Raw genomic sequence first — 17230 nt, 5'->3', positions numbered from 1 at the left:
ATGCGGATGATGTCATCAGTTTCGGCCGAAGGGCGAATGCGGATGATGTCATCAGTTTCGGGCGCAGGGCGAATGCGGATGATGTCATCCGTTTCGGGTGAAGGGCGAACCCGGATGATGTCATCCGTTTCGGCCGGACGGCGAACGCTGATGATGTCACCTTCGGGTGACCGCAGGGACGCTCCAGGCTCCGAAATTAGCCGATTCGGCGCCGCCGCTGGCGGAAGGTGACGAAGTTCGCCCGCCTGCCCCTCAGTGCGAGCTGGAAACTTGACAGCGCACCAGGAGACTGCAGGGTGCAGCGAAATCTATTGGCCAAGGTTATCATAACGCTTCCAAGAAGCTGCACCAAAACCGGCACATTAACATTTAAACTGTTTGCATTGAAGGAACCGAAGGCAATCAAGGATTCTCCAAAGGGGATATCCCGAAAACTGTACGGTGACTGTTACGTTAACGGCTGAGGTTTTGCTCCATTGACAATGAATCGAGATATTGTTATAAATTGCAAAATAAAATAAAGATCGTAAATATTAAATCTTTCACATGTTATCTGCTGGAAATTATTATAATTTGATTGTTTAATTGAAGTTGTATTAACAAAATATACAGGTTTCAGAGAAAGTTATATACATCATAGTTGCTACAATGTGTTCCAATTCTACTATCTTCCAAGAAATTTGTTGGGCCAGACTTTTGTACATTACCTAAAGATAAATAAAATAAAGCCCATTTCTTCAGTATGTAGGCTTAAAAGATCCTCGAAGCACTGGAAAATCTAAAACAAAATGTTTTTTTTTTCAATTTAACGATTCCGTTTATCTCCAATTGACCAGTAGCTTGGATTAAGCAATGTCGGCTTTTAAAGTGGGATTAACGCCGTTCTAAAGGGCTAAATTACATTGTAATGTAATACAAGCAGAAAGTTTAAGATTCAAACTGACAAACGTTGTTAATATTAATTGAATATTGGGAGAAATTCTGTTAACTGCAAACTTTGTACACAGTTTGCTGTTGAACTGAATGCTCATCTTCCACGCGTCTGAGGACTTAATTTGCTTTTACTGAGATCTAGATTTCAGAGTCTCTGACATTAATCAATGACCAGGTGATAAGGAACAAATATTTTAGTCAGGCATCAACGGTTCTTTTAATCAATTCAGACAAATATTATTTAATTCCAGAAATTCGATAAAAGCCATGCGTTAATTTACAGACATATGAAACTATTATAAAATAATAAAATGCTGAAGTTGGCACCTATCCTGGTGCACCTCAAATCGACAGAATGATTCAGGTGCTTCATCTGTAACCCAATATTATTGTGAAACTAACATAAGGTTAAAAACAAAAAGATCCTACATGTACTGAACATAAATTCAGTCCCTTATGTAGGGAGTGGTGTCACCGCTCCAGGGGTGGTGGCGGTGGGCGGTTGGTGGCGGCACATGAACCACATGATTCATTTTGGTGTTACCCCCTCTGATGGTGTCAACCAGTGCTGTCCATACCCCCCCCTCCCCAATCACACCAGTAGGGTTATGCATTTTCAGATGTGTTTGCATTTATATGTTTCACTGTATGTACCTAATTAAAAGAACATTATCTGGAATAGTTACTGCAGTGTATTCACAATGACACATCCATCTCATACAATCAGGAGTAGGCCAATTAACCCCAAGAGTTTATTCTAAGAATCTGAAGAATATTACATATTTTGTCATATCTTTTGTGAATCTTTGTCATATTTCCCTTTTGTTAATGAAAATGTTTAACAGTGGCAAAAAAAAATATTTTCTGGCATTAATGGCCACTTAAACCATTCTTTGACTTCACATTTGCTTTATTTTTTTTTGTGCTATATCCCTCGCCTTGGATTTGTGGACCAGGATGAATAAGTACCAACTTTGACCAACAGGCATTCATTAAAATATTGAAAACCTTAATAAAATTATCTTTTATATTCAAAGGAATACAAACTTGAACCATGAAATTATGTGAAAGATCATCAACCAGAAACATTTACCCTGTTTCTCATTCTCTTCTGCTGAGAATTTCCAGCATTTTACTATTTTATTGATCTATATTTATGAACCCCATGCTTTTTAAAAATTCCACTGTTTTAGTCTAAATGTGTTAGCTATTTCCACTTTATGTCACATTTATGTCAAAACTAGGCCTATTATAATATTTTTTTAAATTTCTAAATATTTTTATTAACTCTTACATAAGTAAACAGATATATACAGAAAATTTGTAAAATACACAACAGAAATGTCAAATATTAAAAAAAATCAACAATATTGTCTAATGCATAGCATATATGAGGTAAAATAACATGTTACAATTTTATTCTGATTATTATATTTTCACTCTCTCCCATTGCCAAGCTGAAGTTCTATAATTAAAGTATATGTTGTACCTGGAGTAATATAATAGTGTTGGAAGATAGGATTTATATTAGAACTATAGAGGTTCTGAAAGTAATTCAGGAAAGGTCCCCTTAAATTTTGAAACCTATGTCTAAGTTACTGACAGAATAATGAATCTTTTCTAGATTTTAACAGGACATAATATCCCTCAGCCACTGAGCATGGGTGTGCAGGGCAACATCCCTCCATTTTAGTAATATTGCACGTCTGGCCAAAAGAGAGACAAAAAGCAGAACCCAAGTCAAATGAACTTCATCCCCTCCAATGCTACCAATGAGAGCAACCAGAGAATTAGGTTTAAGATTCAAATTAAGGATTAAGGATAAGGTTTGGAGAACATCCCTCCAGTATTTTTCGAGGCTAGGCCATATCCAAAACATATGAATAGGAGAGGCCTCATGTCTCTTACATTTATCACAACAAGAATTCACCTCTAGATAAATACAAGATAATTTAGCTTTGGACATATGAGCCCTATGCACAACTTTAAATGGCCACAAACAATGATGGGCACAGAGGGATGTGGAATCAACCAATTTAAAGATTAAATCCCAAACCTCATCCAACAATGAAATCCTGTTCCCAGGCAGATTTCATTTTATCAAGAGGGGTAGAACTTAAACCCACCAACTTATCATAAATAACAGAGATTAAAACTTTATGAGTGGGTTTTAAATTTAAAAAAAAACACATCAAGAATGTTTGTATCAGGTACACCAGGAAAGTGAGGTATCTGAGAGTGGAGAAACTGTCTGATTTGCCAATATCTGAAAAAATGGGTATTTGGTAGGTTGAACTTTTCCGAAAGTTGTTAAAATGATGCAAAGCAGTTATCAACAAAAATATCTTTAAAACACTTAATACCCATTCTATGCCATTCTTGAAATACAGAATCAAGTAAAGAAGGTTGGAAGAAATGATTGGACAAAATAGGACTTGAAAGAAAGAAACGATAAAATCCAAAATATTTTCTGAACTGGGTCCATAACCTTACAGTGTACCAACCAACTGGATTATCAATAGATTTATCTAAAGAAAAAGGAAGTGAGGATCCAAGAAAGGCTGGAATAGAGAGATTTTTATCTCCCACAATGGGTATTCCAGTCGCTTATGAAAGTGTATCCAAAATATAAGGTTGTGTATATTAGCTGACTAGTAATAAAATCGGAAGTTAGGCAGCACCAAACCTCCATTTCTTTTAGATTTCTGAAAGTGAGCTTTATTTAATCAAGGTCAATTACTCTTCCAAATATAAGATGATACAATAGAATCTAATGATTCAAAAAAAGATTAAGGAATAAAAGTTGGTATAGTATGAAAAAGATATAAGTTAGGCAAAATGTTCATTTTAATACCGTTAATTTGGCCCACCAAAGACTTGAACAAGGGTGTCCATTGTGTTAAGCGCTGTTTCACATGTTTTAACAAGGTAAAAAGTAATACCTAAATAAGTAAATTGATTTTTCACAACCTTAAAAGGAAAGTTAATATAAGCTGCTGCAAGTATATTCACAGGGAAAAGTTCGCTTTCATGCAAATTTAGTTTGCATCCTGAAAGCTGACTAAATTGAGTAAGTAACCATGACATGGTAAGTAGGGAGGTATCAGGGCTTGATAGGAAAAGCAAAACATCAACTTCATGTTGTACTCCCTTCTTCCAAATCCCTAAGATGTCCTCGCAGCTTCAAAATGCAATTGCTAATGGCTTGATGGCCAAATCAAAAAGGACTTAGAGGGCACCCCTTGATAGGTTCCCCATTGGTGATTAAAAGGTTATGTCTGTTGAAAGTTGGTGAGAATTGAAGCCACAGGGCACAAATACAGTAATCTTCTCCATGTAATAAAACTTGGATCAAACTTAAATTTTTCTAACATTGCAAACAAATGCTTCCACTCCACATGGTCAAACACTTTCTCTGCATCTAAAGAAAGGACACATTCAGGATCCACACCTGAGGGTGAGTATAAAATGGCAAATAAGCAACGTATATTGAAATAAGAGTTGCAATTTTTAATAAAGCTAGTTTGATCCTTGGATATAATTGATGGTAAAATATTCTCCAATCTACAGGCCAAAACTTTAGCCAGAATTTTAACATCAACATTTAATTAAAAAATTCGCCTGTAGGAAGAGCACTCTAGAGGCTCTTTACCTTTCTTTGCAATAAGAGTATCACCAGCTTCACTGAATGAAGCTTACCTTCCTTAAATGAATCAGACAACACAGAACATAAATAAGGTGAGAGCAAAGAAGAAAATGATTTTAAAAATTACACAGGAAACCTGTCGGGACTCAGTGATTTTCCTGATATCAAAGAAGAGATAGTCGCAGGTATCTCTATTTGTGATATATCTTCATCAAATCTCATTCTGTTATCTGGAGAATGTGTGGGAATATTTAAATTATTTAAAAAAAATCTCTATCAGACTATTATCATTTTGAAATTCAGAAGCATAAAGTTGGGAATAAAGATTCCTGAATGTGTCATTAATTTTGGAGTGATCCAAAGTAACATTACCATCCTCCATTTTAATTTTTGTAATTTGCTGCCTTGCTTCAAATTGTCTCAATGGATTAGCTAACAATGTACCCAATTATTGAACAGGCTCTTATTTTTCAAAATTTGGCATTCAATTGGATGTGTTGAAAGGAGATCAAATTTAGTTCAAAGTTTCATTCACTCTTTATATAGTTCTGGTTTTCTAATTTAAGCATATTGATGATCTATTTCTTTAATTTGATTAACTAATTCCATTCTTAATTAGCCCTTCTTTTCATATTCACGGTATAAGAGATAATTTGTCCCCTAAAGTAGGCTTTCAGATTCCTGAAAAGTTAAAAAGATATGGCTTTAGTAATTCAGATTTATGTTTTAGATGTGGAATCCACACTGGAACGTTTTTACAGGCAGTTTGGTCTTGTGATAAAGTTCAACCATTTTGGAAAAATAATTAAAAATATTTTGGAAGAATTATTTAAGATTAAATTACCATTGAATCCACTAATTTTGTTTTGGGTTATACTGTATCTTTAGTTACTGGTTTGGGTTTGGACATTTGGCATTAGCAGTAGTGCAGAAATGTATTGTGATTATATGGAAAGATATAACCATATAACCACTTACAGCACAGAATAGGCCAGTTCAGCCCTACTAGTCCATGCCGTAACAAATCCCCACCCTCCTAGTCCCACTGACCAGCACCCGGTCCATACCCCTCCAGTCCTCTCCTATCCATGTAGCTATCCAATCTTTCCTTAAATGTAACCAATGATCCCACCTCGACCACGTCTGTCGGAAGCTCATTCCACATCCCTACCACCCTTTGCGTAAAGAAATTTCCCCTCATGTTCCCCTTATAATTTTCCCCCTTCAATCTTAAACCATGCCCTCTAGTTTGAATCTCCCCCAACTCTTAATTGAAAAAGCCTATCCACACTTACTCTGTCTGTCCCTTTTAAAATCATAAACACCTCTATCAAGTCCCCTCTCAATCTTCTACGCTCCAGAGAAAAAAAGCCCCAGTCTGCACAACCTTTCCCTGTAACTCAAACCTTGAAATCCTGTCAACATTCTCGTGAACCTTCTCTGCACTCTCTCTATTTTGTTTCTATCTTTCCTATAATTTGGTGACCAAAACTGTACACAGTACTCCAAATTTAGCCTCACCAATGCCTTGTACAATTTCATCATAGCCTCCCTACTCTTGAATTCAATACTCCGATTTATGAAGGCCAACATTCCAAATGCCTTATTCATCACACTATCTACCTGAGTATCAGCCTTGTGGAAATTAAATATAGCTCGTTGACATAATGAGTTAAGATCCTGTTTATATGGAGAAAATAACATATGATTTTCATGATAATTACTCTTTTTTTGTTCTGATGTGGTCACCTTATTTGAAATTTATGGGTTTGGGAATATCTTAATTTTTTTTACTGTAAGCTTGACACATCATGCAGTGTTTGTAATTAACTGATATATGTTTTTATTTGCTCCCCTTGATGAGTCTGTTGTGAGTGGGGGGGGGGAGTGGTTTTGTTTGTTTCATATATATATATATATATATGTATTTTTTAATTATAAATAAAATTTAAAAAAATAATAAAGTAGGCTTTCACAGCATCTCAGACAACCATGCTAAAGGTTTCTGAAAAAGTATTTGTACTAAAGAAAAAGTTTATTTGCTTCTCCATAAATTTCACAAAATCAAAGCCTGTATAATAATTACTTATCCCTTCATGCCCCACATGATATTATGTAGTGCCTCAGCTTTGGAACCTTAAATGTTCTAATTTGGTATGTAGAATACTTTATTGAAAGTACCCTGTTTGAGACATAAAGCAGAAACCATAAACAATCAAAAGGTTTAAGGGCAAAGCACCAAAGATTGGATAGAAATAAAACAATATTAAGCAATTAGTGTGAAATGTACAGATTAAAATGAGTGTGTTGTTCAGCAATCTTAATAGACAGGAACCTAATATCCAGAATTAATGAGCAGTGCTTGGCTTGGAGACATTTGCAGTGATATCACATTGTGTAATGAATTATTGTGGGCTTTATAAGTGGAAGCAGAGAGTACAAGGCTAAGGCTGAGGATAAATGCACAGAGTACTGTTCCTTAGTTCAGACTTATTGTCAGAGTACATACACCCTTGAGATTCTGCCTTCTGTGGGTGAGGCAGAATTACCACTATTTAGTAGTGCAAAAAAACTGTAAACAGAGTATTCATGTAAACAAACAAAGAACTGTAAACAGATAATGAATGTAAACAAACTGGTTGTGCAATAGAGAGAGAATTTTTTAAAAAATCACTAAAATGCACAAGTAAGAGTTCTTAAATGAGACCCTGATTGAGTTGGTTGTTGAGCAGTCTGGTAGCGGAGGAATAGCAGCTGTTCGTGAACCTAGTGGTGCGATGCTTGTGGCACCTTTAACTCTTTCCTGATGGCAGCAGCAAGAACAGGGTTTGTGTTGAATGGTGTGGATCCTTGATGATTGCTGCTGCCTTCTGACGAGCAGTGTTCCCTTTGGATGTTCTTGATAGTGTGAAGGGGTTTGCCTGTGATTGCATCCATTACCTTTTGGAGGGCTTTACGTTCAGGGGTATTGGTGTCCCCATACCAAACTGTGATGTCAGCACACTTTCCACCACACATCTGTGGAATTTTGCCAGTGTTTCTGGTGTTATACTAAACCTCCTCAAACCCCTAAGGAAAGTAGAGGCACTAACATGCTTTCTTCATGTTGGGTCCAGAAAAGATCCTCAGAGATAGTGACTCCCATTAACTTAAATTTGCTTACCCTCTGTTCCTCTGATCACTCAATGATCACTGGATCATATACCTCTAGCTTTCCCTTCCCGAAGTCAACAGTCTGCTCCTTAGTTTTTGTGACATTGAATACAAGGTTGTTGTTGTTGCACCATTCAGCCAAGTTTTCAATCTCCCTTCTGTATACTGACTTATCATCTTTCTTTATACAACCTACTATCATGATATTGTTGGCAAATTTGTAGATAATGTTGTTGTCGTACCTACCACACAGTCATAGGTGTAAAGCAAGTGGAGTAGGGGACTAAGAACAGAGCCCTGTGGTGCTCCAGTGCTGATGAAGATTGTGGAGGAGATGTTCTTACCAATATTCACTGTTTGTGGTCTGGAAGTTAGGAAATCCATGATCCAATTATGCAGTGGGGTATTAACTTCCAGGTCTTAGAGTTTGCCATTCAATTTTGAGGGGATGAGCGGGTCTGTAGTTGATAAACTGCATCCTGATGGATGCACCTTTCTTGGCCAAATATTGCATCTTATCTATCTTTGTACTTTCATATTCCCAGGGGCTTCTATTGACCTTTTTGCTTGTGTACTTGTCTGATTTCCCTCCTCAATAGAGTCATTTATAGTTTATACAGATCAAAAACATTGGTGTCTGAACTAAAGGGTTCCCAAAAATGTTCTGTAATCACTACACACCACACATGCTCAGAATATATAGATATAACAGAAGGCCCTCTCTTAACCATTTTGAGGTAAAAATACAAAGGTTGCATTTTTGGAGAGATTCACTTTTACACTTTTTTAATGAAGTTGTTTGAGGACAATAAGAAATTTACCCATGTCAACTTTTATTGTGAAATATTGTGTTTAGAACCTTTTATTTTGTTCAGACCTAAACTCAGACAACACCAGTCGCCAAGAATATAAAAGATCAGAAAGTATTTTGAATCAAGGAATTACAGATGTCAGGCAAGGAACATAACAGGAACAAAATAAAGAAAAGAAAGAATCAATGTAGCCTAAATAAAATGACAGAATGATTTACAAAGAGAAAATATTTATACAGATTATTTTTTTTTGGTATATCATAGAAAATTGTTTGCGCAATGTATATATGTTCCTGAAATTCAATGACTATATATTAAAGATGTTGGCATGAGAACGAGCATTGCTCCATTGGCTGTATGCATCTTGATATATCCTTACAAGATTTATCAGTACAGAAAGAAAAAGAAATGTGCATTTGAAAAGACAACATTTTCAAGGCAAACTTAACCTAGCAGCAGAATAGGGAGAATTGGAAAGTTATTTCAAAAAACAGATGCAGGTTCCTTGTCAATAATGCTGAGTCATAGATCCCCATCTGAGTGAAGCCCCAATCTAATCTGTATTCCGATCGGATTTTGATCGTTGAAAGGTTCAAAAAATGCATGTGAAGGATTTTTCCCCCCCCTTAATTTTAGGAAAGTGTCCATTCTCCCTTCAATGGTTTGGATGTATGTGAATACATCTTTCTCTGTAAAATATTTATATAATTAAAAGGGTCATCAACCGATAATAATCAACTAAATTATCCGTTGTTTTTGCGAAGTGTGAGATAAATGTCTTTTCACCGAGGCAATGAGATGGGATGGGGGTGGGGTTGATATTGCGGGGGAATTCACCGTGAAACAAAATCTTTATATTGCTTTCTGTCGCCACTCAAAGCGTTAAAGACGATTGAAGTCAAAAGCAAGAGTTACATGTACCTTACAGCATTGGTGTGAAAAGCTCGCTTTAAAAATGGAATTCAATTTTTAATCGTTGGTAGCAAACTGGTAGAGCTGGTAGCAGTGGTCGCTGTTCTGCCACTAGATCCTACCGGCTTTTAATCAAAATCCAAACAATGAAAGGGAACAAAAAAAGAAATGCATATGAATTCCCTGCTTTGAAAAGCTTGACCTGATTATTGGTAAATCTTTCCACAGCTGGATAGTTTTATGACTCCATCAAAGGTCACACCTTCCTCCAACACAGCACTGCGGAAGGCGCTGTCCTGTAACGTAGTGCTGAAAACGCGTTCTTTTCACCAGAAAAGTTTATGCGCACCCTGTCTTCGTCGCGGGGCTTTTTATTCCCCCAAAAGGCACACCACTACAAAATAACACTCACGTAAAATATCTTGGCCTACGAATAGTTCAAAAATGCGAAATTTTCCAGACATCGTGTTCAGAAAGCGTTTGGGTCAGATATATCATACACACTTTGCAGTAATTCAAACAGTAGAAAGAAGACGCCTCCTTAAAAAAAAGAATAATGAACGGGAATGCAGAATTTCATTATATCTTGGGGCTGACGGCAAAATAATAAGTTGTGTTGTCACAAGCATTTCCGGACTTTGAATAACGATAATGGTGATTGTGAGATTAGCATGTTTAATGTATAAAATGTAACCTTTCAGTGCAATTGTTTCATCACTACTTCATGACATGGAAGAGGATAGACAGAATTTTACTCCAAATAAATTGGAGAGATTGAATTCCCTTGTCTGCAAGGGGCAGTATCTCTATCGGGATACAATGCTTACAATGGCTGTTTTTTTTTTGCGAGATGGGGCGTTTGGAGGGGGGGGGGGCGGTGGTGCGACTCGGCTATCTATAGCGGACTGGCGGGTGAGACGTAGCCGGACCAGTTGCTGCCAAATTAGCACATTCTGCGGTGTATAAAAGACGCAGACTCATCCCTCCCTACTGCAGTGCAAATCTTCCTCCCACACGATGAGTTGCAGCCTGGATACAATGTTCGGTACCAGCTCTTACCGCAGGATACCGGGGGACTCACTCCGGCCCATGTCCCGCACCGCAGGCTCTTTCGCAAGTAGCGGCTTCCACTCGCAGACCTGGTCCCGGAGTCCCAGCACAATCACCTCCCACAGACGCGTCGCCCCAAGCCTGAGCGCTAACTTCACTTCTCAGATCACAACCTCGAGCGAGACCCTGGAATCTGGGGACATGAGGTCGCGCAACGAGAAAGAGGTGCTCCAGACCTTGAACGACCGCTTCGCCACTTACATCGAGAAGGTGAAGAACTTAGAAGTTCAAAACAAGAATCTGGAGGCCGAGGCCGCTTCTCTGAGGCAGCAGCAAGCCGGCAGGTCGGCCATCGGGGAGCTGTACGAGAGAGAAATCAAAGAGCTGCGCCACGTGATGGAGCAGATGAGCAAGGACAAGGCGCAGATCCAGTTGGAGCAGGAGCACCTGGAAGAGGACATCCAGCACATCAAGCAGAGGTGCGAAGAAGAGAGCAGGATGCGGGAAGAGATCGACGCCAGTATCAAAGCTCTGAGCAAGTCTACGGAAGATGCCGGCTTGTCGAGGCTGGATCTGGACAAGAAGCTCCGCTTCCTCGCCGACGAAGCTTCCTTTATGAAGGCGAACCACGACGAGGAAGTCCGACTTTTGCTGAATCAAATTCAGGGCTCACAGGTATCCTTGGAAGTGAGGGATTCTTTGAAGTCGGATATCACGGCAGCTCTGCGGGAGATCCGCGCGCAGATGGAAGGGCACGCAGACAAGCCCACGAATCAGACCGAGGAGGTGTTGCAAATGAAGCTGGAACGACTCAACCAAGCGGCCAAGGTCAACAAGGATGCCATCCATGCAGCCCAGGATGAAATCTTCGAATATCGCCGACACCTGCAGTCCAAGAATACCGAACTGGAGACCCTGAAAGGGACCAAGGACTCACTGGAGAGGCAAAAGATTGAGATGGAAGACAGACACGTGGCGGATATTTCCAGCTACCAGGTAATCTTTGGCGACTCATCCCAGATATTGAGTGATTTTCACAATAGACGAAGTTTTAAAAATTAAACGACTCCTAATTTAACTTGTTAGCCTGACTTTGAGAAAGGAACGCACCTATTGGAGCTCAGACCCAAGTTAGTTCTATGCTTGTTAATTTCCAGTTAAGATACGACGCGATTTGATAACGAATTTGACAGTTTTAAGGCTGTGCGTTCGTGTATATTTCTTTAAAAAGTCTAATCTTGCAGGAAGCGACGCAACAACTCGAACGCGAACTGAGAAATACAAAATGGGAAATGGCTGCGCAACTCAGGGAGTACCAAGACTTACTCAATGTGAAAATGGCCTTGGACATTGAAATTGCAGCTTACAGGTATGATGTCAAATGTAAGACAAGCACAAGGATCATAAATTTATTGTCCTATACATTTTTCAAAGCACACATGCTCCAAAATTCTTATCTGCTGCAGCCTCGCAGGTACTTAGTTAAAAAAAACACCATTCTATGCCATAAATTAATATAAAAATAGATAATAAATACAAAAGATGGATAGATAATAAATATTTACAGATACCATGGTACAAGAAAAAAACATAATGAAATAAGCATTAAATCTAAAGAGAATGGGCAAATCATCTCTTGCCTTAATATGTCTATGCAAAGGGTAACCCTGCCTGGCGATTTTGTATTATTAAGCCCTGATGTTTTTCAGCCTTGATCCCTTCAACAGAATTATAAACCAAAAATGGTAAAGGAGGATATTTGAACTCTCAATTCCATGACCATTCTCTGCAAAAGCAGTGCAGCTAATCCTATTCCCCTAGCCTCCACCTCCACCATCTGTTAGGCAATGGATTTCAGATACCATCCCTTCATTGAACAAACCATGATTTTGTTTGGGTTTACTTCAATTTTATTACAACTGAATTCTCTGGTTTTCCATATTTCCATAGTTGGGAACAGTTCCTCTATCCACCCAATCTTGCTTATTTTGAATATCGCTATTGCATCTCTCAATCTTCACTGTTCTAAGGCAAACAATCTCAGATTGTCTAACCTTCCCCCACAACATGGGTCTCTTAACTTCAGAATCATTCCAGTGTACCTTTTCTACAACACTGAACAAAAGAAACAAAACACACAACAGATAACTTGCCATCTCAAAGGGAGCATGATAATTTCCTTCATTGAAACCATAGTTCTGTTTTATGATACAACTGTCTGTCATATTTTTCCACTGTTTTAATGTCTGATGCATTTGTATTTAATATTTTTTTTATGGTCATTGAAACATATAGTCAGGAATGATAATCTTCAAAAAAATTAATCATTATTAGTAATAACGCACTACTTTTGTCTTTTTATTTTGTAAAGGAAACTTCTCGAAGGTGAAGAATCAAGATTTTTTGGACCAAGTCCCTATTTTTCATTTGAAGGGTATCATAAAGGTCCCTCAGTGCCAAACCATATTACACCCAAGTCTGATGAAACAGCCAAGCCAACTGATGAAGAAGTGGTTGCAGAAGAGCAAATGGATGGGAAAATAATTAGAACTGAGGAAATTGAAGAACCTGAAGAGTCCAAAGAAGAAACAAAAGAAGAAGTAAGAAAGGAAGATGGAAAGAAAGAAGCAGCAGGGGAGGAGGATGGCAAAGCAGAACCCAAAGGTACACAAGAAATTGAATCTGATGAAGAAAGTACAAAAGATGAAGACACAAAAACCAAAACAGAAGAAGAAGAAAAAGTAGACCAAAAAAATGTGGTAAAGGGAGTCAAAGAACAAACAGAGGAAAAGCAGGAAGAACTCACAAAAGACCAAAGGGAAACAATAGTAAGGGTGGAAGATAAATTACCAGATGAACCCAAAGAAAGCCCAGAAAAGAAGCATGAGGCTGAAGAAACTGCAAAAATAGAAAAAAAGGAAACAGAGGAACCCAATGAACTCGAATCTAAAACCAAAAAGCATGACAAGGAAAAGGAATCAGAAACAGAGCACAAGGATGAAGAAAAGAATCAAACAAAACCAGAGGCCAAAGCAGAAGAAAAGGAAACTGCAAAACTGGAACCTAAAACCGAAGAAAAGGAAATTGCAAAACCAGAACCTAAAACCGAAGAAAAGGAAACTGCAAAACCAGAACCTAAAACCGAAGAAAAGGAAACTGCAAAACCGGAACCTAAAACCGAAGAAAAGGAAACTGCAAAACCGGAACCTAAAACCGAAGAAAAGAAAACTGCAAAACCGGAACCTAAAACCGAAGAAAAGGAAACTGCAAATCTGGAACCTAAAACCGAAGAAAAGGAAACTGCAAAACCTGAACCTAAAACCGAAGAAAAGGAAACTGCAAAACCAGAACCTAAAACTGAAGAAAAGGAAACTGCAAAACCGGAACCTAAACCCGAAGAAAAGGAAACTGCAAAACTGGAACCTAAAACCAAAGAAAAGGAAAATGCAAAACCGGAACCTAAAACCGAAGAAAAGGACACTGCAAAACCGGAACCTAAAACCGAAGAAAAGGAAATTGCAAAACTGGAACCTAAAACCGAAGAAAAGGAAACTGCAAAACCGGAACCTAAAACCGAAGAAAAGGAAACTGCAAAACCAGAACCTAAAACTGAAGAAAAGGAAAATGCAAAACCAGAACCTAAAACTGAAGAAAAGGAAACTGCAAAACCGGAAACTAAAACTGAAGAAAAGGAAACTGCAAAACCGGAAACTAAAACTGAAGAAAAGGAAACTTCAAAACCGGAAACTAGAACCGAAGAAAAGGAAACTGCAAAACCGGAACCTAAAACCGAAGAAAAGGAAACTGCAAAACCAGAACCTAAAACTGAAGAAAAGGAAACTGCAAAACCAGAAGCTAAAACTGAAGAAAAGGAAACTGCAAAACCGGAAGCTAAAACTGAAGAAAAGGAAGAAAAGAAAGGTGCAAAACCAGAGGCCAAAGATGAAGTTGAAACAAAGAAAGCTTCCTCTACACCTGAGCCCAAGTCTCAAGAGCAGACCGGAAAAACAGAACTAACAAAAGAAGCAACAAAAAAAGCTACAGAAATAGGACCAGCTAAACAGGATTCCACTAAGGCAAAGGAACCGGAGAAAGCAAAAGAATCCAAAGAAAGCAATGCAGACCAAAGTAAAGAGAATGACAAAGACACAAAAGATGAGATGACGGAAACACTGAAAAAAACAGAATTACAAATACCCGCCTCAGAATCTACAAAAGATCAAAAGGAAAAGAAATCAGAAAAAGAACAAATTAGTAAAGAGGTCATAAAGGAGATAAAACCTGAAGTTAAAGAAGTTACACATGATAGCAAAGAGGGAAAATCAGATAAGTCGTTCAGTACCAAAGAAGAAGCAAAGACAACAGAATAAAAAGACATAACAAATATTTAATGGGGAGAGAAATCACCAAAGAGATGGAGAGATAGAGCACTAAGTAACAAAGTGATTAACATTGACAAACTGCCAAGATAATATTGTATCTTGTTCATGATATAAGGGGCTGGTAAGCAATGGACGTTCAAAAAAGAAGCAGATAGATGCACTGTGATAACTAATATAGCAGAATGTGAAATATACAAAATGCTCATAATTTGAGAGTATGAATAATATCCTGCCTCATTAATAAGTGCATTTAAGATGATCTAATGATTAAGACTGTTTGCTGAGTTACATTAAACAAATAACTGAACGGTCACGAATTAAACCTAAAAAGTCACAATTTAAAATATGCACCAAGAAATACTGTCAATTACTTACAAAGTGCAATATACAAATAAAGAGCTTAACAGATACAATGTGCCTCTGAAGTATATATCAATGCCAATATTGCTTACATAATTAAAAAAATGTATGACAACAACATCTAATCAGAAATTATTGCAATTTCTTTGAATAAAGCAGCAATTCTTTTAGTAGGAACATTATGTTTTCTCAAGGTCTGTCATTTGTTCCAATGTTTATGTGCCATTGTTTATGCTTTTGTCAGTAATATCTTCATTAACAAATTTAGTATAGCATCAAAGTAGCATGGAGGATCAGGTTCAACAAAATACTAATGCACACTCTTGAAAAGAGAGAGATGGAATCTCGGTACCATGTATACATGTCTGCAATGTATACCCTTTTGGGCTAACTATTAAAACTATGTTAACATGCCTAGTCTACTGAAATTAATGGTAGCACTAATGACAATATCTGTTATTCCTACTTTTCCAGGCAGAACAGCAACGCATATATAAAAAAAATCACATTGTTGAGAAGATGTGCACCTCTAACCTGCTCAAGAGGTGACAGTGTAACCTCTCTTAGCCCCGTACTACAACCGAAGGATAAACTAGTTCCTCCTTGAATTATACACAAGGTCAATGGTGATTCATTAGATTATCAAACAATTAAATACAGTGCATAGTAGTGAAATAACAATGCTGAAATAAATCAACTTTATTAGTACTGAGGGTTTGGTTGTTTCAGTCAACTGAATCGGAAGTTTTTGGATTTTTTTAAAAAAAACCTTGTACAGACATAAAACATTGAATTAAAATATTAAGCCATGATAATGAAAACAATATATGCCTGGAAGCCCAAAAGAGGTTCAATGAGTAGAGTAGATCACCTGTGATCTGGCACTTGGATATACAAAGCAAAAGATCCAAAGTTTGCAGAATGTTCTGTGTCGACTTGAGGGATGTCACTGTGCCAGTTGAATGATGGCTGAGAAGGGGACTCATTTGGCTTTGATGGGCGAGAGTTGAATAACCAACAATACTCATTGGCCAGGCTTCATTTCAGGGAATAATATCTGAGGCAAAACCCCAAGGCTGTTAGTCTCTGTGTCGCTAATTCTCTAAAAAAGTAATGACTGGTGAGAATAAAAGTAAATTAGGTTTTTTGTTGATCGGTCATTTTTAAAATTTACAAATGAATTTAGCTTTTTGATTCGCTTCACGAAATGTATATAAAAATAATTTATAATGTACTTGATGGAAATGCATTTAACATTGGAGATCATTGCATATTTTGAATAATGGATTAATAAATAAGATATAAACAGCACAACCCTTTAATTAAAAAACAACATCAAGTATTTTGTTAAATAAAAGAACAGTAGGCTGAACAAAATAAACAGCATGATAAACTGAAATGGTGTAATGAATGTAATTGTGAAATAATGATCTACAGTGGGCGACTACAGGATAATGAGATTCCAATGTGAAGGGTTTGTGAATTTGAAAATTAAATTAAAGAACACAAGAACTTTTTTTTTTCTTTATCAATGTCTTTTCTTACGATGATGTTAATTTCTTTCCGGGAAACTCTTGCTTTCTCAACCAAGGCATCAGTTATTCATGTGCATTCATAGTAGAGTACTGAGCGAATATTTTACTGACAGAATAATGCTATTTTTGCTGCAACAATGGATGAAGTTTAAGTTTCGCCAAGACCACTCAGACAATTTTTTCTTTATTTTCTTTATTTGCCCCTGTGCTCCACAGTTTTACATTTATAATAAAACAATCCATGCGTGCATTCCACATTTTATTCAAGATATTTGTATACATTTTGGTTTGGCCCTATCGGGATCACAGCACTTATACATAGCCCCCTCATTTCAGAGCATCATAATGTTTGGGACATTTGGTTTCACGGTATATGTAAGTACTCGGATATATTTAATTGCTTCAATGGTGCAGGGATAAGAGGGCTACATTCATTTTGAAGCTAAT

The 17230-nt window shown here is 37.4% G+C and overlaps 1 protein-coding gene across 1 annotated transcript; it reads left to right on the top strand.

Moving 5' to 3' along the window:
• Positions 1-10397: 10397 nt before the first annotated feature.
• On the top strand, positions 10398-15463 carry LOC138759969 (neurofilament heavy polypeptide-like). Its single transcript, XM_069930432.1, has 3 exons — positions 10398-11502; positions 11751-11875; positions 12878-15463. Exons 1-3 carry the CDS (start codon positions 10474-10476, stop codon positions 14874-14876), a joined length of 3153 nt encoding a protein of 1050 aa, XP_069786533.1. The 5' UTR covers positions 10398-10473; the 3' UTR covers positions 14877-15463.
• The last annotated feature ends 1767 nt before the right edge of the window (positions 15464-17230 follow it).

The sequence above is a fragment of the Narcine bancroftii genome, chromosome 4, assembly GCF_036971445.1.
Source record: "Narcine bancroftii isolate sNarBan1 chromosome 4, sNarBan1.hap1, whole genome shotgun sequence".
In the NCBI taxonomy this organism is placed as follows: Eukaryota; Metazoa; Chordata; class Chondrichthyes; order Torpediniformes; family Narcinidae; genus Narcine; species Narcine bancroftii.
The sequence above is the reverse complement of the archived record's forward strand: the minus strand, read 5'-3'. Positions and strand labels throughout refer to the sequence as shown.

Excerpts from the sequence above, each read along its gene's own strand:
- LOC138759969 (XM_069930432.1), top strand. The coding sequence starts at position 10,474 with ATGAGTTGCAGCCTGGATACAATGTTCGGTACCAGCTCTTACCGCAGG. Across the intron at positions 11,503-11,750 it reads CGGATATTTCCAGCTACCAG|GAAGCGACGCAACAACTCGA; the intron begins GTAATCTTTGGC and ends CTAATCTTGCAG. Across the intron at positions 11,876-12,877 it reads ATTGAAATTGCAGCTTACAG|GAAACTTCTCGAAGGTGAAG; the intron begins GTATGATGTCAA and ends TATTTTGTAAAG.